The 26,958-nt window shown below is 41.2% G+C and overlaps 1 protein-coding gene across 9 annotated transcripts in view; it reads right to left on the bottom strand.

Annotated features, from left to right (window-relative positions):
• The window catches only part of NRXN3 (neurexin 3), a 1,089,604-nt gene that overhangs the window by 829,161 nt on the left and 233,485 nt on the right, over nt 1-26,958 (bottom strand). For all 9 annotated transcript variants that reach the window (XM_063117923.1, XM_063117925.1, XM_063117924.1 and 6 more), the window contains 4 exons: nt 18,145-18,264; nt 13,244-13,625; nt 12,628-12,818; nt 10,132-10,305 (listed from right to left, as the gene is read on the bottom strand). In XM_063117923.1, the coding sequence (XP_062973993.1) occupies nt 10,132-10,305; nt 12,628-12,818; nt 13,244-13,625; nt 18,145-18,264 (867 nt within the window). The remainder of the gene's footprint in view (nt 1-10,131; nt 10,306-12,627; nt 12,819-13,243; nt 13,626-18,144; nt 18,265-26,958) is intronic.

Below are 26,958 nucleotides of genomic sequence, written 5' to 3'. Positions count from 1 at the left end.
CCGTGTGAACAGAGTGCTGGACTAGATGGTTCCTTGGGCTGATCCAGCATGGCTCTTCTTATGATCTTATGTTCTTACATGGGGGGTTACATCTTTTCTTTTTGTACTTCAATATTTTATTGTGTTCCATTTGGGGGGGGAGGGCTTTGTGCTGAAAAGCAGCTCATAAGTCACAAAACAAACGAACAATAGCCTTAGAAGATATGTGCTTGGAGTTTTTGATCTCTGATAGTTGACGTCTGAACTGGAGTAGACGATGGGAATATCAGTTACAGAGATAATTTTGAGCTTCAGTGGTCTCCTAGAGAACACAGGTGAGATCCTTGAATCCCACCTCCTTTGTTACATGAGCTGTGAAAAGGGGAAGCACGAGGCACTCGTTCTTCTCCAAGGGGCTGTCTTCATGGCACTGGGTTGGCACTGCCTCCCTTTCAAACACCATGCTTTCCCTCTCCTGGGGTGGAGGCAGGTAATCCCGATGCTGAGGACGGAGCACAGGGTTTCTGGGCAGCCATCCAGGTACCGGAGCCACCCCTGTCCTCTTCCTGGTGGAAAGCGACCAATCGCTGGTCGCTTTCCATCAGGCACTGCCCCCAGGTTGAGCCCAGATTGGCTCTGCAGCGTATCAGGCAGCAGAAGTGCCGTACTGATGTAGCTCCCTTTGAAAAAGTCAGGGTAAATCTCCAAATTTTTCAAATCACAGCATCACAGGGAAGCCCCGCCATGTCTGCGAAGCTGCTTTTGCATCATCTAACCATTGCAGCACAGATCCACAACCACCACGAGGTTTCCCCTGTGTATAGACAGCCCCCAAGTCATGCAATCAATGAAAACGTGTAAAGAGCTTTTGCTGCCCCTTGGACATATTATATAATCTAAGGGCGAGTTTATATTAACATGTTTACGGGGACATTTTGCCACAGCATAAAAGCTCTCTCACTGTATTTCTTCAGTGGTTCCTTATTCTTATGGATAGGCCTCATGTGAGTTCAACAGCAATACAAGCAGAGAAAAGCCTCTGTTTATTGTTAAAGGAGGCTTGTCTCTCCATTTCAGCAAATGGGGAGAGGTGCCTCTAAGAACCAAAGAAGAAAATTCTCATCTTGTGGTGAGATTTCGCTGTAAAAGTATTGCTTAACCTATTTCAATACGACACACTTGAAAGGATAATGGGGACGATCCCCCTTCCAATGTCTTGTCCAAATTTCCACTACTATGTGAAACCACTGATTTTTCTGAGAAGGCTTTGGTTTCAGAGTTTCTTTCCCCTGCAGTAGGTAAGGAATAGGAATGTACAAGAAAATAACCCCCCAAAAGCCTTCATTATACTGGAAAGGCTTTCATACCCAACACTTGAGAAAGAAATCTGATATAGCACTCACCCCTCAACTCTGCTAGAGGACATATGCTTACCTTTGTAGCTCCTTATTTTCAGAGAATATGAGCATCAGGTGCTGGAGCTATAACTACAGAGGGAGTCTGCTGCCAGCTCCTCCATCACGTTAACATGTATGGCTGCAAGCCTATGCACACTTACCTGGGAGGAAGACCCATAGAACGCAGTGGGACTTACTTCCAAGTAGGCAGACATACGATTGTGTTGCAATACTCCACAAATGAGAACAGGCAATAGCGACCCCTATGCAGTGCAGTTTGCTGTCTCCCTATGATGTTAGAAATCTTAAATCTTTGTTTGTTTTTAATACGTCATTCCCTATAAAAACTTTTAGAGGGCAATTACCTCTCAATTGAAGCAAGTCTGATTTCACCACTCTTAACCAATGCCATTAAGCATGGTGATAAAATGTTAGGAGGCTTTTGAAAATGAGAGAAGTCTTAGCTTGTTTCTCCTCCATAATTTTTCCTGACCATTCATCCCAATGAGCAAGTCATTTGGCTAGAACAAAATACCTTCGCCTCTGAGCATAACCCAAAGGCTTGCTGATGAGCAGATGAAGACTTTTCAAATCTGAATGGCAATATTGGCTGTTTCCATCCTCAAAAAGGCCACTTTGCATTTTCACAAGAATTCATCAAGCATATTTTTGCAACCTATTATCGGCCTCAAATGAGTAGGTGAGAGGCGGGAACACTGCAACACCACCATTCTTATGTCTTATGTAATGGAAGGAGTTATCAATATCTGAATCAACAGAAATGACTATATTACCATATGAAAGTGCTTTGGAGAAAGCCCAAGTTCTTTGTTGGTTCTTGATGATTTAAAGGTGAAAAGAAATGGCATTTCATATATTTACATGTGACAACTAGTAACTACTGACCTAGTTGTCTTGAGAACAAAGTATCTCTCTGAACAGGCTGTATTTATTGGAGTACAATCTGTGCACTGAATATTTGAGGGTGGCCCAAATGGAGATGATGGGAAATAGCTAAGAAATGACTGATGAAATAAGAATAATGTCATAATCAAGCAATGTACACACACACTCACACAAACTGATACTTATTGCAGAAACGCCTTGGACCTAATCTACACTAAGCAGGATATAGCACTGTGAAAGCAGTATGTGTCAATGGGCCCCAACAGTTGTCAGTGCACTTCGATACCACCATAAAACAGTACTGTGGCTCCACTTTCATAGTGCAACATCCTGCTGGGTGTAGTGTTTCACTTTTCCATCAAGATCTGCTAAACTTAACAATTTGGTTCAGCTGTTGACTTCAATGAGACAATTACTAGAAGATTCCCAACTATTTAAATCAGAATTCAGGGGCTCAGTCTGATCAAGTAAGGTGCACTTGGTCTGCCACCAACAGAAAAAAGTCTGGACCTATGTTTTATTGCTTATTTTTCAGAGAAGAAAGGTCTTCTCTTCTAAGATCTTCCATGATTTTCTTCTTCCATTCAACGGTTTTGTTATTCTTGCCAACTATAGGATTGATCCCATTCCTTCTGAAAGTTCCCAGCAGCAGATGTTTGCAAAATCAATGCTAGTTGCACATTTTTCTCCAGAGGTCCTACCAAAGGTCATGGAGTTCTGAATTCAAGAGATATTATGTATTAACTGGGAAACTCTCCCTTCTTTAATTTTTTAAGTTCTTTGTTTCACTCGCTTGTGTTGTTAAATTATTTTAAAGAGGTATTCACAGAATTCATTCTTCTCCCCTGCCCCCAATTCTCAGTTGGCAAAATGGATATGACAGAGATGAAAGTGATCAAAACTGGACATGGAAGTTTCCACTGTTACTTCTTAGCACAGTTCAGACTTTGTATCAAGAGTCTTAGCTCCTAAATTATTGACTTCAACAAACCAAATTTGTGGGGGGGGGTTGGCACTAATTTTGGAGGTATGCTCTTCCCAGAGAAATAAGTACACTGTACTCATTTCAACATCAAGCCATGGACTTGGGATAGGTGAAACATTGGCTCTGTTGATTTTTTTTTTTTTAAAAAAAATGGATTTACCTACTTTGTACCTCTAAGACATGGACTTGAAAAGAGTTTGTGGTTGGGAAGCATTTATTTATTGCATTTTTATACTGCCCAATAGCCGAAGCTATACCTTCCGTGGAATTAAAAAAAAAAAAGGCATGCATTAGGCAACATGAACACATTTGAAAAATGCACAAAAGTGTGTATATACTTTCACCAATGGGTGCCTGTATATAAAAATGTGTACCTTTGAAAAAATGTGTCTAACAATACATGCAGATTACTGTGCTGGGGTCAAAAAGAGAGAGAGAGGCTCATGTGGAACTGGGATGGAATAAGCTTAGCAGTGGTAAAACAGGACCTTTGACAAGATTGAGCTTGCCAGGTAGGCCCATCCTGAGCCAAGATCTGGTTTTCTCAGGAGATGTTTGGCTAGTGAGTTTTCTTTTTTTCAGAGTTGTGGCTTCTGATTGCATTGCTATTTTGTATAACATTTATTGTTTTGTTGTGCTGCTATGGGATTACTTATTAAAATAATGGAGGGGTTATTATTATTATGCTGATCTGGTACATTGCAATGGCATGTTTGTATTTGATTTCTAATTATTATTATGCTTTGATTGATTGATTTTTAAATCAGATTTTAGTTCCATGAGCCACCTTTGGGTCTGTCTTGATGGAGAAAAGCAGGATCTATGTTATTAAAATAAATAAATGCATCTATACATGAAATCTATTCACCTTTTCCCTTTGTTTCCAATTAAAATTATTTTCAAAGGGTTGTATGGCTCCAGATAATGTCCTGCTGGTTCTGATGTCAAGAACGTTTTGCTACAACTGTTCCAGCCAACACTGTGTGCCTTTTCTAACCATGTTGCTTTCTTACAGGGATGGAAGTTCTCAGGTTTATATATAACGAATGCCAAGAACATATGATTTGATACAGACTTTCTGCCTTAAATGACACTCAAGATGATTATGTCATCCCACAGCTGAATACCTGAGGGCTGTGTGATAACCACCAGCTAAGGCTTGGATTCTTCACAGCTGGATGCAACAAAGCCCTTGGCTTTGCTAAAATACCTTTTCAGGAGTGTATGAGCTGCCTGCAAAGCACTGATCAAACCTTTAACAGGATAAAGGAGCAGCTGCCAAAACCTTCTGTGTCAACCACTGCAAAAGAGCAGAGAAGTGATGGCTTCAAATCCAGAAGAGCATCCACAATCTCAGCTATCCCATCATACGAATGTTCATCTAAACCTTCCAACCCGGATTGGGCTGAATGCAATGTGTCCTGAAATCTTCTCCCTTCCATAGTATGACCTCTGATCTGACAATGTACACATTAGATCAAGGATTGGCAATTTATGTACTTCCAGATGTTTCTGGACTGCAACACCCCATCCTCCCCATTGGCTGTGCTGGTTACAGAGGACGTGAGTTGCAAGCCAACAACATCTGGAAGGTGACAAGTTGCCTACCCCTGCATTAGATGGTTATTCATTTCTCGCCTCTGCCATCTAATAGCTGTTCTAATATAATACAGGCTTCATCTTCTCATTATTTTTAAGAGACAGGATTATACTACTGAATGGGGGGTGGGTTAGACACAAGAGGCTACCTTATACTTTAAGGCCAATGGTCCATCTAGTCTATTATAGTCTGCACTGAATGACAGAGGCTCTCTAGGGCCTTGGACAAAGGTCCTGGCAGCCTGAGATTTTTGGATTCGGAGATGCCACGGATTGGATCGGAGTCCTTAGACATGCACCTCTGCACTTAAGATTCTGCTGCACTGAGCTGTGTTTGCCTTTTTAAATACGGTCCATGTTAATTAAGAAGGCAATTGTGTAATCAGTTGCGTGCCAGAAATCCTCCTGGTGCCAGAGCACTAAATAATCACTCTTCCATAAAATGATATTTATTTTAGAATATTAAAAGCCCATTCTGAGCAATCACAAGTGCCCACATCAGGCATCTTCCACTAAAACACAGCTGCCTCTGTGGTATGCAACACCACAGAGCAACAGTGTCCAAGAAGAACTGGGTATCTTAAAATCTCAATGGCTTATTCAAAGAACATAAGAAAATAATGCCTGGCTGTGACAATGGACTGGATGAGGGCTAATAAACTGAAACTCAATCCAGATAAGACTGAGTTGTTCAGTTGTTCCGTTGGGTTGTTCTTCTGACCAGATAGTGGGCGTTCAACCTGTTCTGGATGGGGTTGTACTCCCCATGAAGGAGCAGGTTTGTAGTTTGGTGTTCTCCTAGAACCATCTCTGTCCCTTGAGGCTCAGGTGGCCTCGGTGGCACGGAGCGCCTTCTACTATGGTGACCATATGAAAAGGAGGACAGGGCTCCTGTATCTTTAACAGTTGCATAGAAAAAGGAATTTCAGCAAGTGCCTTTTGTATATATGGAGAACCTGGTGAAATTCACTCTTCATCACAACAGTTAAAAGTGCAGGAACTATACTAGAGTGACCAGATTTAAAAGAGGGCAGGGCACCTGCAGCTTTAACTGTTGTGATAATAACAAGTTCCCCATATATACAAATAACACCTGCTGAAATTTCCTTTTCAATACAACTGTTAAAGATACAGGAGCCCTGTCCTCCTTTTCATATGGTCACCCTACTTCTACCAACTTTGGTTGGTGGTCAACTACACCCCTATCTGGACATGGATAACCTGGCTTCAGTTGTCTATGCTCTGGTAACCTCCAAAATAGATTACTGCAACACGCTCTATGTGGGGCTGCCTTTAAAGATGGTTCGGAAGCTGCAGCTCATGCAAAATGCAGCGGCCAGACTGATAACTGGAACCAGAAGGTTCAAACATATAAGGCCGATTCTGGCCCGCTTCCATTGGCTGCCTATACATTTCCGAGCCCAATCCAAGGTGCTGGTTTTGACCTATAAAGCCTTACATGCTTGGGACCACAATACCTGTTGGAACGCCTCTCCCAACATGAACCTACCTGTACACTGTGCTCAATATCTAAGGTCCTCCTCTGAGTACCTACTCTGAGGGAAGTTCGGAGGATGGCAACAAGGGAGAGGGCCTTTTCGGTGGTGGCCCCCAAATTATGGAATGATCTCCCCAAAGAGGCTTGCCTGGCACCAACATTGTTATCTTTTTGGCCCCAGGTCAAGACTTTTCTCTTTTCCCAGGCAGTTAACAACATATGCTGAGTTTGTTTGCCCTTACTAGATCCCAGAATAGTTGTTTTAAAAGGGATATTATTGTTTTTATGTCCTTGATGGTTTTAAATTTTGTATACTTGTTTTTAATGTTCACTGTTTTTAGCTTCTGTAAACCGCCCAGAGAGCTTCGGCTATGGGGCAGTATGTAAATGTAATAAAATAAATAAATAAAAACAAATTCAGAATTAGAACTCTTCATGCATTGTATCATGATCTTTGCTAAACTAATAACAGTGTTCTGTTCCATGAGGGTAAAATGAGGTATGTCTCTGACCACATGCATGTAATACAAGCCTAGGGATACAACCCTGAGTCCTGTCCATACTCTGCTTGCCAGATTCCCACTGGTTGCTTGACTTCGGTGTGTATGAGGGGTGAGCTACCAGATGGTTGGCAGGTGCCTGGCGACAGCTAGCTTTTTTCATTTTTCTTCTCTGTGAGCTGCAATTTCTGCAAGTTGACAGCTGGGAATATTTATGGAAATTGCAATTTGTATAAAATTGTGGCCTTGAATAGCACAATTTGTGTAAGAGTCCTTTATGTCTGTAATTTTTTGCAAATTGTGCTATTTACAGCTGGGATTTTGCACAAATTGCAAATACCATAAATGTTCCCAGCTGCATATTTGCATAAATCCACATTTGCACAAATCAGGATTTGCACATCAAAAAAGTGGGAAACCATGAACTTGCCTGACTCAGCATGCGCTGAATCAAGTCAGCTCAGGGATCTGTGAGCTGGTGTCTGGGGTCCAGATTCCTCTGACATCTCTAAATATAGCCAATGTGCTCTGGATTCGAATGTCAATCTCTCTTAGCCAAAACAACTGCAACCTCTTCTCTTGTTTTCATAGGGGTAGCCATGTTACAATGCTGCAGCAAATGCAACAAGGAGTCTTGTGGCACCTTAAAGATTAACAAATGTAGCTGGCATAAGCTTTTATAGACTGGAGTCCACTTCATAAAACAGATGGAAGTGTTATGCTGAGTTAAACGTATATATACATAGTTGTGGGGAAGTGCTTATTGTAAACAGTGGGGTCAGATGGAAATGAAATGCATAAAGTATGGACAGCAGTAATTACCTTATCAACAGTGGCCATTTGCAAAAAAGTTGCTGGGCTACAACACAGAGATCCTTGAAATGTTAAGCCAATTAATACATGCAGAATAATAATAATAATAATAATAATAATAATAATAATAATACTTTGCCCTGCCACTGCCACTAATCTTAAAGTGTTATTCTTGAACAAAGGAATTTCAAAGACAGATTGCAACATAAATGATCAAGAAGTTTAGCTCTATATCCTGTGGCTTAAACAGGGACAAAGGTTTTGTTTTATTTTGTTTTTCATCACAGTGTGTGTGTTAATCAGCTCACCAGTGCAAGGCTGTCTGTGTTATCATCCAACAACTGTTTTGTGAATGGCCACTGTGAATAAGGTAATTATTACTCTGTATTATATGCATTTTATTCCCCTATGACCTCAGCATTTACAATCCCATTACCAGCAGCAAACACTGTGTATATGTATTCCTGTAACTAAGCATCAGATGAGGTGGACTCCAGCACACTGAAGCTTACGCCATAATAGATTTGTTAGTCTTTAAGGTGCCACAAGACTTTGTGGTTACTCTTCTCTTCTGATAGTCCTCCAGGTGAACAAAACTCCATTCCAGTGAAGGTGGGTGTAATCCCTTGAAAGGAGATATTGCGAGCTTTTAAAAACTCAGGAGAAATTTTCCATTTACAAAAGAAAGCCCCTTCTAATGTCAAGCTTCTAAATACAAATAATGAGATTTCTGTTGATGGTTGCAATGTTCTAGTGGCCTTACCTGCTACTGAGAGATCTCCTACCTGACTTCTTCCCAAGCTCTCATCTTCCCAATGGGGCAAGTGCTTTTGCAAAAAGCCTCCTCATTTACAACTCTCTTTATCATTTAATTTTCTCCCCCAAATCAAAACACAGCACAAAAGAAGATTGTCTCAAAGTAGCATGTTGTTTATTCCAAAGCTATATAAAATGAAAAAAGACTGGAAGGGAACACAGTCCAGCAGCCATGGGGCTCACAATACTCCCCAGAAGGCCAATGGGAAGTTATCCAGAACATACAGTAACAGACTAATGAAGAAAAACTTATTATTTGGCACCCTGTAGAATACAAGAGGCAACTGGGACATATATGGCAACTTGCAGATATTGCTGCGTATGTTTTCGCAGGCATGGACACTGGGACATGGCTACTGGCCACAGCTATTCTCCTGAATACTACCTATGGACAATGGCATGGACTCTTGATACTTAAAAGGACAAAAGATCTTGACAGGTTGTACAAGATCATAAAATCTTGGCATATAGGGGTTTTGTTTTGTTTTTTGAACTAGTAAGGGAAATGGCACTATCTGGAAAGTAATGGCTTGGCCTCTTTCATTTTGCCTCCCATCATCACTCTCATAAGAGTAATTCACAAGTATTTCCAATGGCCTCCATGTAATAGTTAAAATGTACAAATTGGTCCCAAATTATGCAATGTAAAGGAGAAACTGGTCTAAAAGACTGATGATGTATTTCATAAGAGATGATCCAAAAACCTTGATGTTCTGAAGCAGAACCGGACCATAATGACTGGTAATTATAGCCCAGTAATTAATAAGAGTTGACATGGTGGAAAATAAAATACAGTAGCTTACCTATGCATGCTGTATGATCTCAATTTCTATATAGGAATTAAGTATCCAGATCTCTTGTGTTCTAGCTCTTCCTAAATTATTATGCAACTTCAGTTATGGAGAGAGATTTACCGGCTCCTTTGGAGATAGAAAGCTCCCAAGGGATGCATATGTCCTTCAAATACTGATGGATGGAAATGTGCATTTAACTCAAGTGATGGTGACCTGGTTCATGGATATAGAAGCTCTTGAGCTCCAAGTTGTTCAACTGGCCATGACCAATAATCATTTTAGGCACATCCCCCCACCCTATTTTAACAAAGTGACCTTTAAAAAGTAGCCTTTTGGAAATTTCCATCAACAGTCTTTAATTCAGAGCACCATCTCCTGCTGAGACACATGTTCTATGTTATGGCTTGTTATGTTACTATTTAGTTATGTGCTGCTTTTCGGCTGAAGGCACAATAGTACTGACTACCTCTGCTGAAATTCAATTTAAATAAAAGCAAAGCAAAAAGCATCAGAAGCAATTACATAAGAAAAATTAAAGTAAACAGCAGCCAACCATCATGCATGCAATATCTAACATCCCTCCACTGTTGGAGGCGTAATGTACCAAAACAAAAAACCTGTATGACAACACGGGGTCACTGATGATCACCTCTCATTCTTTTCACATGTTGCACATCCAGGATGGTTACAAATATGGTGGATTGCAGGTGGATGGCAATGGGGGATGTCACAATGGGAAGAAACCAGTAAGAGAATCTATGGAGGAAATGTACAGTGACGCAAAGGACAGGGAGGAGTAAGGGAGGGCTGTGTGAGAAGGAATTGCATTTTAGGTAGGCTATACCTTCACATCCACGTTCAATCTGCCCACTGCGGTGTAGAGCATCATTAATTAGATCTGGCAGACGCCCATTCAAGTCCACTGATGCTAAGCAGCCTTGAAACCCATCACGGGATGCCACCAACTTTGGGAGGTTACTGTACATTCCTTGAGCCAGGCCAGCAATGTAAAGATCACCTGGAGGGAAACGGGTAACGGGGGAAAAAACCTAAGTAAGTCAAATAGTCTTGCCTTTTAGAGTTATATTGTGCCCTGTACTTTGTAAAATGCATCTCTTTAACAAGAAGGCAGATGGTACTTACAGGAAAGAACACTATGCAGTATAAACAACAGTCAATTATAGAAATAGGGAGCTATTTTATTCAATTTATATGTCAAAGAAAATGCAAAATGAGAATTAAGACAACAACACTTTGTAATACGTACCTACATTAAAGTACACTAAATAATCCTTTCTTTCGTTTTCTATTTGGAAAAATCCCTCTACATATTTAATAAATGCAAAGGCTAGACCCAACTGGAACCATGTACCATCACCCTCCCCAACAAATGTCTGTTGGGTGATGGTGAGGTATTTTTCACATGTACTAATGTACCTGTGGAGAAATTCTACACTTGAGGAGGAACCTTGCCCAATCACACGTAGGCCTTAGCTAGACCTAAGGATTATCCCAGGCAAATAGAGGGGTCGTCCCTGCCTGCTCCCAGGATCCCCTGTGTGTCATTTGGATGCACAGCGATAATCCCAGGATGATCCCAGGATGATCCCAGGATATAGGCCTGGTCTAGCCATGGCCATAGTCAGTTTTACCTGAATCTATGACATGAAAGGTCCCATTGGAGGACACATATTGGTGAGGACAGAAAACTGAGCTAGATAGTTTATGAAAGTCTAACCCAGCGTGGGAGTTCTAATAGTCACTTTCTTCAAGGCCTGGTCTATGCAAACAGTTCATCACATGTCAAAACTCTCTTGGAATGGGCCCTTTCAGACGGCAAATGTAGCAAATGATTCCATGTGCTCCAATATAAAATCTCCGTGCAAATTAGACGCCAGAGAAAACGGTTCATACTTAAACTTCTCATTGACATGATAGTTTTGTAGGTGTAGAGTGTTCGTGTGTGTGTGTGTTCGTGTGTATGCATGTGTGACTTTGGGATGTTTGTGAAATTCAATATTAGTGAATTCTAATATGAGCCACACCTCTTGGAGTAATGTGCAGATCAAAACTTTCTTATCCAGCAATTTTCCCAGTGCCTGAAATTGTTCTGGCACAGTTCTTAGGTGCATATTTGGAGAGAGAAAAACATCTTTACAAATTGGTATTTTGAGAGAAAATACATTTAGAAATGGATGTTTAAGGACATATGTAAATGCAATTTTTGTGCTGATTTAAAAATAATAATTGCAGATTTATGTAGAAATGGGGTGGAATGGCGTGGACTGAAAATTCACCTATTCTTGGTTGGTTTGTGTGTGTGCTTTCTTTTTCCTTTGGGGGAACATTCATTCATTTGATCCCAAACTTGCAATCTGCAGTGATACAATCCAGGAATAATGTTCAACATTTGAGAAGTAAGCCTGGGTAAGAAATGTGTTGGGTTTACATTTTAATGTGAACTTATCGAATATGTACTTACACACAAACCGGGATACAATAATATGGTGATATTCACACTTTCCCAAATTTTGCAGTGCAGTGAATCAAAGCAAGTACACAACACATACAATAGGGAAAAGTGCACACAAAAAGATGAATTTTAGGGGAAAGTGCACAAAAAAAACTGCATTATATTAATGGAAATTGCTTGCAAAAATGCATATACTTTTTTAAAAAAGTGCACACAATCTATGAATTCTTTTGTAGACTTTTAATAAATCTGCAAACTGATTCAGAAATGGGTTGGAATGAAGTTAACGTAGGGTCAACTTCACAGATTCACCCTTCTAACGACAAGCTAAACCTGTATTTGGTTGCCTTCAATAAATTGTTTGGTTGATTGGACAAGTTGGCTGTCTGGGCAGTAGCCACTTTGGTGCATGCATTAATATTCATTCATCAATGTGATAACTTATGTATGTAAAGTGACCATCACAGACTTATGATCAGAAAATGAATTTTTGTATCTTCCGGTATAAACAAAAATAATACTTTTCATTGGATAGTTATGGACATATGAAAAGTGGTTTATACATATTTTAAATTAAATAAAAATAAATATATGAACTTCTTCACTGCAGTACTGTCCACTTCAATTGGCACCTAGATCTCAGATGGAAGAGGCCTTTCCCACACGTGATACCTATTGTACTTTTTAACTGGAAATGCCAAGGATTGAACCTGGGACATTTTGTATAGCAACTATGCCTACTATTTCCCCACATTTGGGTAAAAGATTTCAAGTGATGTTATGATGCTGTGTAGTGAAGGGACATGAAGTGATGAACATGCATAGGTGAATCACCCCTAAATGTATCTATGACATCCAATTACTTACCTTTAAGGTCAAGGTTTTTGGCACCATTGATAACCTGAGTTACAATCCTGGTATCCACTTTTAGGCTGTGGGTGTTGCTGTTGTCTCGGGTGATGACTACATTGTGCCACTGGTTGTCATTCAGTGGCCGATCACTGTTGCCCTTGATGACATTAGGTCCATTTCCAAGATCGAACACATAATGTATATACCTACAAATGACACAAATACCTGCTTAAAAGAAAGTTCAGCATGAAAATGAATAAATGAATAAAGACACAGCAAATGCCAAATAGCTGCAACAGATTATTCTAATTCCCTAATAAAAATGTAAAGTTGTCCCAATGAGTTGTCCATTGAAAAGGAAGAGAACAAGCAATTAGGTCAGCAATACAATGTGTAAAGTTACTAGAATGTATCCAATAATTGTCTACCTAGAGTAGACCCACTGAAATAATCAAGGCTTGCTAGACTAACATTGGATACAATCCAATACTTCTATGATGTCCATGGTTGCTTTCACCAGAAGAAAGAGCAATAATAATGAGAATGTATTGTAAAGCCAGAGTAGCAAATGTATGATTGCACACATAGACTGTCCAAAAAATCCCCAGAGCCAATGTAAAATCTCACTCACCCCTTGACCAGTTCTACTGCAATGAAATCATTTCCATCCCCACTGTTGAAAAGGATGAAGCCATCAGCGGAGGTTGTCTTGAACTGGAAGAACAGGTGCATAGAGGTATAGGCCTGCAAGGTTGCTAAGCTCAGGTAGCTACTCTTGGTCTTGAAGGTGACGGGATCAGCAATGATGTTACGGAGCCCAAAGCGGGCTTTCAATTCACAATAGTCAATGTCGCCATTCTTGCATAAGTCAATGTAGAGAAGACCATTGAACATGAGGCTCTGGAGGTGGCCGATGAAGCTGGAGGGAATGACAGAGATGTAACGCTTCTCTGTCATTATCCCAGTCTCAATGTTGTGGAACTCCAAACGGGTGTGGTCACCAACCATCGTACCTGAGGATCAGAAGACAATATAAAGCTGATGAAAGTTCTACAGCTAAAGGGACTGGTAATGCAGTTTGCCTCCAAGGTATTACCATCTATTAGGTTTCTATTACTAGAACTGAAAGTTTCAGTCCATTCCCTTAAGTAGATTAATCAAAAGCCACATAAAGCAATGGAGGCAAAAAGCCACACCAGACTGGCCCTCTCATTCATGTGAGATAAAGTCCTGCAGCATGTTGGCAAAACCTCCTCCCCAATGTGGAGGAAATATATCAGAAGATAATGTGCCTGTCAGTGCTCCCAGTGATCATCTTTTCCTTTGTGCTTGGGGTACTCATTCTGAAAAACATGGTGGGCAGCATTGGGAAACTGTGGAGTTGGGTACCTCTCTTGCACAGTCCAAACTGGGTGGAAAGGGAATCCCTTGTAAGCCCAGTGCAAGCCAAGTGGGAAAGGACTGAATTGGGGAATCTTAAAAGAGCAAGCAATCTCATCTGCACCCCATTTATCAACTGGCATCACGCACAATAACTAGCAGAACAAGAGACACACTATTTTGAATAAACACAAGAAATTCAAGGTTAGAACTTAAAATAGGCTTTATATATGATGAATGTCCTGATGCACAAAGTGAAAAGCCATCTGCATTTGTGTCATCCTTGATGAGTCATTCAACAATACCCATCTCCAAATTCTTTACAATATATATGCTTAACAATTCAGCCAATTCCTGAAACATGCATCAATAAATCTTAGTGTAGGCTTGGCTGTTATAATCTACTACGCATTACCTGAGCTGATGCATCGCAGTGTGTTGCTGTGTGTTGCTATCAAGCTTTTAAAAATGGCATCCCTTCAATTCCAATAACATTAAATAAAAATAAGGCTAAGGTAGTGCATAGGAAAAACTAAATAGCATCACAAAATGGGTCTAAACATGCTATAGACCAGGGGAGTTGAACCCAGGCCCATAGGCCAAGCCTGGCATGCCTGGTATCCCAGTCTGCACATCTAGGGATCGCCAGATGGCTACGCCCCATTCCCCTGGCCACACCTCCTTTCCCCCAACAGATGGCTGGTGGTTTTCCAGTTTTTGAACAGGTTTTCCCCATTCTAAAAAGCTGAATTGCATCTCCCAAGGCTTAGCTACTTTCAGTAAGATTTTTAATCTAAATTATGCTGGCATTTTTTGACCCATCCCCTCTTGCCCTTCAGAACCACCCCCACTAAAATTTGTCCCCTGAGAGATTCCTGAAATTGGATTCAGCCCCTGGGCTGAAAGAGGTTTGACACCCCTGCTTTACACCATAAATATTTTGTCATAAGTATAGATTAGGGGACATTGCGGGCACCTGACTGGGTCTGGGAGTCCAATGGACTCCGCCGTGTCTGGGCCTGCAGTTCGAGTGCCTGTGCAGCCCTGACAAGTGCCTGGCAGCTGTCCACTCTCATCTGGAGCCACTATTGCACATGGGAATGGAGGCTCTGGAAAATACGTAATTGCCGCGTTGCGTAAATGGTGGCCATAAAGGCTCCATTTACACAATGGGGGAAATGCACAATTTCTGGAGCCTCCATTGTGTGCAAGAATAGAGGCATCAGAAGCTGCTCATTTCTCCCATTGTGTTAATGGTGGCCATAAAGGCCCCCTTTATGCAAGGGTAAAGGTGCAAAGCCTCACTCGTTTCTTTACTCTTGTGTAAACAAGCCCTTTATGGCTGCCATTTATGCCACAGGGGAAAACATGTGCACAATGGAGACTTCGAACAAGGGGGCCTTTCTAAGATTTGGCAGTCTGCCATGCTCAGGGACTGTGTGTTCCGTAGCACCGGTTGCATCCCCCAGCCTGGGCTCCAGCAAACTCCTTACCACATTGGGTCTTCCCCATGCAAACTATTAGGAATCACTTTAGAAATAAATTGCCCTGCTTCCCCATCTGAGGATTGTCAATTAAATTGTCAAGGGCGAGAGGACCAGGAGAGGGAGAGGAGGGGGAGGAAAAATGAGGACACAGTCATAAAAATGACAATGTGTTCAAGAGTCGTCCTGCTGCTTTGCGCAAGGAGAAACAGCTTTACCCAACCGTCTGATGTTATTTTGGTTTTCATTTGGTTCAGCTCAGTGATGTGGCGGGGGGTAAGGCAAAAGAAGGCAAGGGATAAAACAGCCTCATTAACTTCAAACAGCAAATTACCTCTCCATTTGGGCATGGTATGGCTCTGTACTGGTCCTTAATTATTTCCTTCCAGAAAAAGCGCTAATTAAATTACTTCTACCATATTCACGCAAACATACACTCAGAAAGCTATGCGGTTCTCATTTTTACACACACACACACACACATGCACAACACCTCTTTACATATCTCTTAATTAATACTTGTGCAGATGTTCTCTATGGGTAGGTCATATAGGTGTTTATTTATATCCTCGAATGCATGGATATTATATATATGCTATGTTCTAATAAGAGTAATTCAATCCCAGCAGATCTCATGATAGAAGATCTAATTACCCACATGTTTAGTTTTTAATCGGTTTTTAATGCTTTATGTGTGTATGTTCTGTGTTTTAGAGTTTTAAATTTTGTATACTTGTTTTTACCTCAATTTTAGAATTTCTGTAAACCGCCCAGAGAGCCCTGGCTATGGGAGCAGTATATAAGTGTAATAAATAAATAAATAAATAAATAAATAACGTGGCTTAGGATTTCACATTTAGGTTCATAAACTTAGTGTCATCAATAATGGACTATGAATCCGCTTCTTTCCACCACCACCCCTCCCTACAGTGAACACACACACAGAGCTTCTTTTCAGCAGGAGAAGGCTCACTGCAGTGTCCATGCAGTGTGTGCCATCTACTGGCTGTGTCTCCAAATTTCATCCAGCACAGAACAGATAGACTTTTCTGAAGAGACATAAACAGGCATTAAGACTGGATTCCTAAAGGTGCTGACCAGAGAGTAGTAAACATGTGCAGGATTGAGCTGTCAATCACTTATAAAGCTAGGATCTTTCCTCTATAATAAAGGAATAATTCATGTTTATAGTAAAACGTGTCCACATCTCACTAATACACAGATCAATTCCTCCTCCAGGTTCTCTTGGGAGATCTGTTCTCTCTGGGCCACTAAATTTGTGGGTAAAAATGTACCTCGATTGCAAATATGTAGCATGTTGAGTGGTTCAAAAATCTGATATTTTGAAATGATCAGATGGCGATTTACAGAATGATGCAGGCATACACATGAGTGCATTTCCATTTTCCCGTCTTTGCATAGCATTCCTCCTCTAAGCTAATGGAACACAGAGCATCTTTGCAAATTCACCACTGAAGTTTATCTTTCAAATCTTCAGGGTGACAGAAGAACCTGCTATATAGATTCTGATCCAGTCATTACACATTCTGAGAACCATCCCTGACCGAAAAATGGCCAGTGTGGATTACAGGACAAGACTAAGAAGTCTGAATTGCAAACGAAGCGCTACCATCGCAGAAAGCTGCTAGTGGCTGCATTGCCTCTAGTGGCTGCATTGATCTTCCATATCAATGAAGTATTATGAATGTAAGCAAAAGAGCAGAGTACTCTCTCATATTCCCCTCTTTTCTGCATGCACCTTTATGTGTCCTTGATAGGCATCTAACAGGCACCCAGCTGGGTCTGGGAGTCCAGCAGACTCCTCTACCCCCCAGACCCAGCTTGCTGGGACACAGCTTGTTTGTGGGCCTGTTCTTCAAGAGCACCATGGCTTGGTGACCATTCAGCAGCCAGCCACCCTCATCAGGCGCCTCCATTTTGTAAAACAATGGTGGCTCCAGAAATGGCATATTTCCAAAGTTGCATAAATGGTGGCCATAAAGGCCTGATTTACACAAGATTTAAGGAGTTTGGGCCTTTAAACTTGGGTAAATCGAGCCTTTACAGATGTCATTTATGCAACTTTGGAAATACGCCATTTCTGGAGCGACCATTGTGCACAACGGAATCTGCAGAGGAGAGCGGGCAGCACTGCAATTTCGCCAGGGGCTTGTCAGGCTGCAAAGAAACTTGTTTAGTGCCATGAGCAGGGGTGGGCGGACAGCGGTGGCTTGGCTGGTGTTTGATGGAGCCAGATATGGTTGAGTCTCTCCATCCCTAATCCTTGGAATAAGTCTGATTCAGACGCTTATCCAGGTTGATTATTTTTCTCCTCAGTGAGCAGGTGGGTGCACCCCTATCACCAAGTTCATACTGTACATGTGATTCAGGTTCTTCATACCCCCTCCTTCTTATGGGAATGTCTCACACAATTCAAGCTTCTTGTGTTGCACACCTTACATCATGAGTAAAGTGGAGTACTCATGGGCACCCTGCTCATTGTTCATTGGAACAGGATTGGTAGCTCATGTGAGTTTCTGGACTCAGGCTTTTGTCCTAGTTACTGGAAGAAAAGGCAAAAGTCTCAACATTAAAACTAATAAATGGCCAGAACTGAAGCATGAAATGTGTGTGTCAAAATGAGCCTGGAGAAGATCCATCCACTCACCTTCAGCAACGTCATCGTCCACTGTCAGCTTTAGGCTCTTTCCTCGGCGTACCACCCGGACTGTGTGCCACTCGTTGTCATTGAGTTTCTGCCCAGCATAAAGGGTCTCTGGTCCTTTACCTGGGGGCAGTGGCAAGGACAGGAAAACATTTAATCCAGATCCAGTGCACAGCAAAGCTTGCCTGGTTGGATGAGTCACCGAAATCACCTTGGTGTGACAATGTAGAAGCTAATTCATGGGAAGTGGGAGTACTGGTAACTGCTTGAACCCCAAATGCATTTGTATTGCCCAATTTAAATGGAATGGGGATCAAGCTTCCCTTCTCCCTATGATATGTGTTTCTTTTCTCAGTCTAGAAGACACATATAGTTTAAAAGGATGACTACATATCTCTTCAAACATCGTCACATTAACCAACTTTATTGGCAAAGGATCATAAAGACTGGCTACATCTGGAGAAAACTGAAATGACTATGTTTTTGTTACAGGGTGAGCAAATGACTTTTCTATTGCTCCTAATGATCATACACACCAGGTTGCTTTCAGCAAATATGACTCCAAGCAAGGACAAGCATAAACCAATCCCAGCAGTACCCTTATATCCAGCTACAGATTTTACCACCATTTCAAACTCCGGATTTTCTTTTGTTAATCAGGGACCGATCTACACCAAGCAGGATATAACACTTTTAAAACAGTATGAAAACTGTGTATGTAATGTGTCCTGGGCCAGAACAGTTGTCATAACCCTTATAAACCGTTATAAGCAGTAGTGTAGATCCTGCCCAAGACTTTTTAGGAGCTTTCCTTTCCATGAAATGAAATATTAAGAACAGCTCCTCTGGTAGACAATGCTCCTGAAGGCAAAGCTGGCCATGCAACACTTCACAGCTCTCCATTCCCAACCAATGCCAATTGCTTACAATCCAGAGTCCTTATAGAATGAAGATCAGGGAATCACTTGTGGTAAAGCAAAAACTCATGGGTCAAGCTGTGCATAAACACTCCAAACCACAGAGTTCAACATGAGAAACATAATGCCCAAGCAGCATCAGCAGAGGTTAAAAAAATACAAAGCTACAAGTAATCTGGAGGAAAGGGAAGATCCTAACTTAAAGTTGCACCACAACTTTGCAGTAAATTGTGCTTCAACGGTGGCTCCAAGTAAAGTGGCATTCGTGTCCAAAAAGTCATCCGGAATAGGATGAGAGTAGCACTGCCAACCAAATGCCAAGAACTAGCTCAAGATGGATGGCTTCCTGGCCTGGTGTGTTTCAAGTAGAGGACTAGACTGGTCAAAGAAGAAGATTCCCATTTATAGGAATATCTTCAGAATAGACTGTGTTATTCATGGAGCAAATGCTTTGGCCTTGGAGCCGCTTCAGTGGTTTGTTGTACAACTTGGGAGAATGGTAATGGGCAAGATTCTTCCCCATGATGAAACTTCGCCTTTGCTAAATTGCACCATCGGTGACAAAGATAGTGGATTTGGTATAGACAGAGAGACAGAATATCCTCCTTCTCTGTGTGTCTCTCTGTGTGTTTTAAAAAGACGGAGATAACTTGCTTGACAATGGTATCTTCAGAATCCTCCATCTCAGTGGCAGCAATCAATTCCCAACCAATGGAGGCAAATTGTTTGGTGTGAAAGCATCCTGAGAAACCTAACCATTCAGCCAGGCAGGCTTTGAAGTGTGGGGTGGGGTGTTAATATTGAGCTGTCATAGGATATAACTTATGATTACACATTTTAATTAAAAAAGAAAGTGTTTTAATTGTGTTAAGTATTAATTGTAAGTTGCCTTGGGGGTCCTATTTGGGATGAAAGGTGACTCATAGATTTATAATAAGACACCAATCTTAAGATCCCTGGGCAAGCACCCTAGGGATTGTAGGAGTATTCAGATTCTCCCTTCCAAGGTCAGAGACAGCACTCCTTCCTTGCAAGGGAGAGTTGGAGATTGACTCTCTCCCCTGCTCCTTGCAGTCAGTGAGGGAAGAACCGTGTCAGCTGCCCTCCAAAAGCAAACTTGTAGGAGAAGGAAAGGGAGTGTCCTGGTTGACAGGGAGCGGAGGGGAGTGGAGAGGAGAGGATATAAGTTATCCAGAGCTTCTTCCAGCCTCCTCCCCACCCCACCCTCTTTAAATGAGCTAAAAAGCTCATCTAATGGGATCTGCAAGGTAGGAGGGTGGAGGAGGTGAAGATTGCCTCCACTGCTCTTCCTACCCTGCATTGGATAATTTGACGCCTCTATGTTTGGGGGCTTCCAATCTCTGAGGCTGCAATTGATAGGATTGTGCCCTAAAATAACTTAAGGCATCCTCTTTTTTTCTGTTACTAATGTTGCTGGATTGTTCTATTATGTGTTGTGTGATTTTAAAACAACGGCTGTTATTGGTTTATTGCTGTTAATGTATTTTTAAAGCTGGCTGCAGGGTCCTTTAGGACTGAAAGTGATGGATATCGGCTCTCAGGGACAAATGAATTAAAAAATGTGCTTACATTCTTAAGTCAGAGAAATTGCCGGGACCCCTTCAATTAAAATGAACAACAGAAGAGTTTGGTTGTCTTCGATATGATAGAAGATATAGGTCTTGCAAAAAGTTTAAAAAAAAACAAAAAAAAAAAACTTCAATTTCAGCACACGGGACCAATTCCTTACAAAACTGTAATCCATATGGCACTTTGGTGACCATAGAAATTTTTAGTATACCATAGAAAGTATACTACTACTGTAGATAGGGTTGTGCATAACAACTTGAGAAGAACCATGCTGGATCAGACCAAAGGCCTATTTAGTCCAGGGTTCTTCTGTTTCCACAGTAACCAACCAGTTGCCTTGAAAAGCCCACAAACTGGATATGAGCGCAATAGCAATCCCCTGCTCATGTTTTCCCTGAGTGAGAGACATACTCCCTCTAATACTGGACATAATACATAACCATCATGAATAGCAATCATGGATAGCGTTATCCTCCGTGTGTTTTTACAGTGGTGCCAGATGGATAAAAGGAGGATATGGAGTATTTCTCATTTTTCTGCTGTGTTCAGCCAGCTCTACCTTTCAAACAAGAGACAAATCTGTGTGGAGTGACTAGTCTGACTTTGATGAGCAACAGCAGGCCAACATTCAACAAAATAAATAAATTTTTAAAAATAGTGTAGTCATGGACACTTGCTCCTTCGAGATATTTAAGTTACCCCAGAGCCTTTCTTTCATGGTGCCAGACATCCAACCACTAACTGTTAGGAGGTTTCTGCTCTAAAAGATTCTTGGGCGGCGGGGTGGAGGAAGATAAATATGCTATTAATATTGCCTCACTTTCAAGAGCATAACTGCATTCAAAACAAAGAAATTCAGAGATTCAAAACTAATCGCCCTGGGGTGCAGGAGAAGAGAAGAGGGATTATTCTGTCTTCAAAGGCTTTTCAGCTATTTGTGGAATATGCTTGCAAAGAGATGATTTTAAATCATTTTAGATTTATTCATCACTTCTTTCTTCTTTATCACCAGGCTTTGTTGTACTGTTTTGCTTTAGTGGCTGTTGTTTTTGCTACTTAGGAGACATCTGCAGCAAGAAAAGAGTTGTTTTTCATCCGTGATCACCTGCTGTAAGTTCCTGCTCAACATCACCTTTCTCAGTTTTACATCACAAACGTTGCCACGGCAACAAAGTGAAATGGAACAGGCAGAAGTAGCAGCCCGTGCAGGTGGACTGTCCAAAAATATATATATTTTTAAGAATCGCATCATTCTCCACCCCATCTATAGATGGGTATTTGGCATTAAGCAATGCAGGGCGGGGGGAAGGGACAAGAAAAAGCGGCAACAGGCACCCTGGCAGCTGAATTGCTGGAGACACTTTCTATTTTAAAATGTTTTTGATGAGATGGCAGCTGGTTGTTAAGCAATTTTTTTGTTCATTACTTAATTTTTATGAGCAAGTATAACTAAGAGGCAGAAAGATTAGCAAATAGCAAAATGTGGAAGAACAGGAATTATACCTAGCCAGAGATTAACTAGTAAGGTGCTAGAACATTGTTGCTGTTGTTGTTGCTGTTGTTGTTGTTGTAGAAGCTGATATTTCAACTTTGGGAATATTAAGTTCCTCCTCGATGTTTCCTCCTAGTTTGCTGCACAGGAACCAGTGATCCCCATGTCCAACCAGGTGAAGGAAAGGCAAGTAGATTAGATCTATTAGCTGCTCTCAGCAAAGGTATTGTTGAATGCAAACTCAGTGAAGAGGGTCTTGAAGCCCCCAAGTCTATGAGTTCACACTACAAGTTCAGTTGCTCAAACTAGTGATGCCTTTCAGATGAAATTCTAAGTACGGTTCTCTAGCCAGCAAAATACCTTTTTTATAATTACTATTATTATTTAATGTGCTGCTTGGCGTTGAGTTTAAAAAGTGTGGGCAAACAGGATCTAGCATGTAGGACGAAGGGGATGCAACCTCCAAGGCATCTACATGGATGCTTCAGAGCTCATGAATCGCCCCAAAAGTGGAACAAAGATCAGAGAGGGAATAAGGCTTGCAAACATAAGTAGCTGGAAGCAGTCATCTCACTAACAATTGTTAAAGTACACAGATCTCGTTAGTGTGGGCAAAGGAAACATCCTGATGTTTTCCTCCCTCTGTGTCTTGAAGTGAATGGGTGCGTGCACGCACACACATATCCACCCACATGTATCACAATTTAGTAATCTCTGCTCTGCAGATATGTCAGTGAATCATTGTGACTGAATAAGATAATTGAAAAAGCAGTTCCTTGAGAAGCATTGTAAAACAGAAACAATCCACTGTACATTGGCAAACCATTAAGTCACCAGCCAAAGTAGCTTGTATAAACACACACACACACACACACACACACACACACACACACACACGTTTTGCTCATATACAGGTTCTAGACATCCCTTACCAACACAGTTCTTGCAGCTCATGGAAGATCACGGAGGGCATTTCAAATGAGTCTTCTTGACTTTGGTCTTATTTTACTTACCTTGCTGGTCTCTTGCAGGCCTTCCTTCTTTGACCTTGGTCTTATTTTACTTACCTTGCTGATCTTTTCCGGACCATCCTGGGTTGGGATGGGTGTGGGTGTTTATTGCCATTTGATATAACAGCCAACACTTAGTATAATAATGATGCAATGTGAAATTGTAATCTGGAAGCTTGTGGGACATAGCCGGAATGTAACTAGGGTTGTGCCAACCATGCATTGTGTTATTTGTCTGACCAATAAAGCCACATTGTGGAAGTTAACTATTATTTAAAATTATTATTTAAAAGATTTATATACTGCCCTTCAGCAAAGCTTTCAGGGTGGTTTATGAAAAGGTAAAATGCAAAAATCTAAATGAAATATCAATCACAGCATGTTTAAATAATACAATAAAAGGCCTGGAAGAATAAAAAAAATGTCTTTGCATAGCAATGAAAGGATAATGTTGGCACCAAGTAGGCCTCCTTTGGAAGGGATTTCCCAGAACAGGATGTCACCATGGAAAAGGTTCTCTATTTGGCCACCAATCTTGGATGGTGGGGGCATCAGGAAGAAAACATCTGAAGAGGACCTGAATAGATGGGCAATACATGTATGTGGGCCCAAAACCAGGTGAATAAATACATTCATGCCTTGAATGACCATGTTTCAAATCTATATTGAGTGACATCTACAACACCAAATTGTGTGGTGATATTCACCATGAAATACTTGAGTGGTGGAAACTACTTGATTGTGGGCAGAACAGTTGGGTACATCCACCCTTACTTATTCAGATATATTTGTTGTTATTATTTATTTCATTTCTATACTGCCCAATAGCTGAAGCTCTCTGGGCGATTTACAATAATTCAAAGATCATAAAATACAGCATAAAAATGTAAACATACAACATTTAAAACAATTTAGACGGCTAAAAACAGTTTCAATAAAACACTAGAGCTGTTTAGATGACGAGTGTAAGTGTTCCATCCTATTCCATCAAATGCCTGGGATCCAATGCTTCTGGGATCTAATACTGCTTCCAATAATACAACTTATTTAATAATCTCTTTCAAACAGGGAGGGGAAGGCACATCAGACGTTTTAAGCTGCCAGTCCTTAGGGGACAGAATGAGTTTTGTTTTAAAATTTAACAGAAAGCACCCTTAGAGATTTAATAATGAAGAAAGGAATGGAAACGATTTCCTAAATTGCATCAGTGAACAGTAAAGAGCCTGTTTAATTTTATGTTTTATAAGCCTACGACTTTTAACAGTGGCACGTTCATGCCATAATACTGGTTACAGTATTAAATTTTCTGTTTGTAACGCTTTCTTTAAAAATTGCCCAGATGTTCAGATGAAAGAAACGTCCCCCCAAGTGTATTCTCAAACAAATCATCAAGTATTAAGAACTATCAAATTGTACTTGATGGGAAAAAATGTCACGCTCTAATAACAGCTCAAATGGGGGCCAAGAGGTTTGCGGACAGGTGGATGTAATTTCAGAGTTGGGTACTGACTCCCAGTCTTCTGTAGAAACAATTACTGCCAAGATCACAGCATACGTTGGATCTAGAGTCCACTCTACTCTTTTCCACCTTCCTTCCATCTTGAGCCACTGTCAATAACCCTCCTTGACACATGATGAAGATGTAACCCAGGTGGCTATTAGCAATTCAGTGTGTATCGCTGTTTCACGTATCGTAGGTAACATGAGGCATATGGCTTTGTCTGACAGGAAGGGGCACTCTATAACCAATAAAATAAAGGAATACTTGAAAAATACATTTCTAAGTACCAAGCAGAAAGGACCAAATGCATTTACAGCAGGTGAGAAGATGGCATCTTATGTCACCAGATAAGAACATCTGCTGTTACTAGGGCAGTATAAGCATTTTGTTCTTGTCCATCGAAGCACAATTCCCAGGATTTTGCAATTTCCCAAACTTGCATTCACCTTTGAAAGTGCATGCTTGCACAAGCACACACTTCCCAAAATGTCCCCCCCCCCCGATCCATATTTTCATGAATGGGGAGAAATGCACATTTTGATTAGGGAAAATGAACACTTTTAAAAATGCACATTGATCCCAATCAGAAAACAAAACAAACCAAAAGATGCTTGCATTCGGGAATGCAAACAAAGTGAACTAAAATTCGAGGAGGAATTTTGAGAACTTCAACAAGCTCGAACATTTGGTGTTTTCCCATCCCTACCTGTTACTGCAACAGCAGCAAGACCAAAACAAAACACGTAACTAATGATGACGTTTAACACCCCAAAAAACTGTTGGGGAGAAGTTCTGCTCCCTCCACAGAAATTTGATGAAATTGCCCCTCTCCCCAATTTCTCTGCCACTTACACACACTTCTGGTTTTCAATAGAACAGACAGTTCTGAGAGGTGCCTATGACTTGGTGTTAATGTCTACTGGCAGGGCGAGAGCCATGACATTAGAAAAATATGACCTCTGAACTGGTACAATTTGCTCTACCACTTCATTATTCTATGACCCCCATTACCATTTATCTCTGCTGCTTATTGTAGGTTCAGTCTGAGTTAATGTACAAGGAGCAATTGTTTGGCTTATACTGTAACCACCCAACAGGAAATGGGTGCCTATATGAAGAAAACCCACAGCTCCCTCCCTTTTGGATGGACAAAGGGGGAAGTGGAAACCAGTGGAGTAGTGGAGGGGAAACACAGGGGAGCACAGGTCTAGAGTGTTTCCCGGAGCAGGAGTGATGATGTCACTTGCCAGAGTGCCAAGGTAACAGATAGACCCTCCTTGCTCTGGCAGGTACATGGGGTGATAACTAGGGATGTCATAAGCATCTGACTAGGTCTGTGAGGGCAGCAACCCACCCACCCACCCCGCCCCCATCTTGCTCTCACAGACCCAGTCGGACACCATTAATGGAGCAGGGGGGAAATGTGCATGTTCCAAAGGCTCTGGAAATCGTGCATCCCGCCCCCCCCCCCCCTGCACCAATGGGGGCATTAAAAGCCCTACCAATGCAAGGGGGAAATGCACACTTTCTGGAGCCTCTGGAAATCACACACTTCCCATGCTGCATTAATGGTGGCTGCAATTAATGCAGCAAGCAAATGTGGGCAATTACTGAACTCTTGCAAGCTTCATGAGCACTCAGCAGAGGCTCACGCAGCCCAGCTCGAGCACCCCTGGGGCAAGCGCTCACTGATTTCACCCATCTCTAGTGATAACAAAGCTTTCACATTTTGCCACTGTTTGTGATGCATTAGCACAGAGGAAATTAGAAAATGAGGGAAATAATCTAGCAGAGGTTGAATGCAACTTCCTTTTGATGGTGTTCCTACTTCACACTAACAGTTTAAAAGTGAACACTTCTTTGTAAGATTATTTGCCATTCTAATTAGAAGCAAAAGTTTGCATTCTAGCTGGTTGAATTCCAGCATTAGTTAAAGATCAATGTGTTTTACAGGTTGAACCTGGGCAGTCAGAAGTAATTAACACTGGAACCAGTGGGGTTTAGAGTGTTCAACTGGGAATTGGGAGATCTGGTTTTAGTCCCCATTCAGCCATGGAAGCTCACTGCGTGACTTTGGGTCAGTGACTGTCACCTTAACCTACTGTAGTGAGGATTAAATGGAGAGAAGGAAGATCATGTACACTGTCTTTGGTCCTTTGGAGGAAAAAAGGCAGGATATAAATGCAATGAATCAATAAACAACACATTTTACTGCTCCTTGAATGCTTTTTACTGTTTCTGGAAGTGTTTTAAGTGTTGTGTTTTAATGTTGTGTTTTTAATATTTTATTTCAATGTATTTTAATAT

The sequence above is a fragment of the Elgaria multicarinata genome, chromosome 2, assembly GCF_023053635.1.
Source record: "Elgaria multicarinata webbii isolate HBS135686 ecotype San Diego chromosome 2, rElgMul1.1.pri, whole genome shotgun sequence".
Taxonomy (NCBI): domain Eukaryota; kingdom Metazoa; phylum Chordata; class Lepidosauria; order Squamata; family Anguidae; genus Elgaria; species Elgaria multicarinata.
Note: the sequence above shows the minus strand (reverse complement) of the source record. Positions and strands in the feature narration are given on the sequence as shown.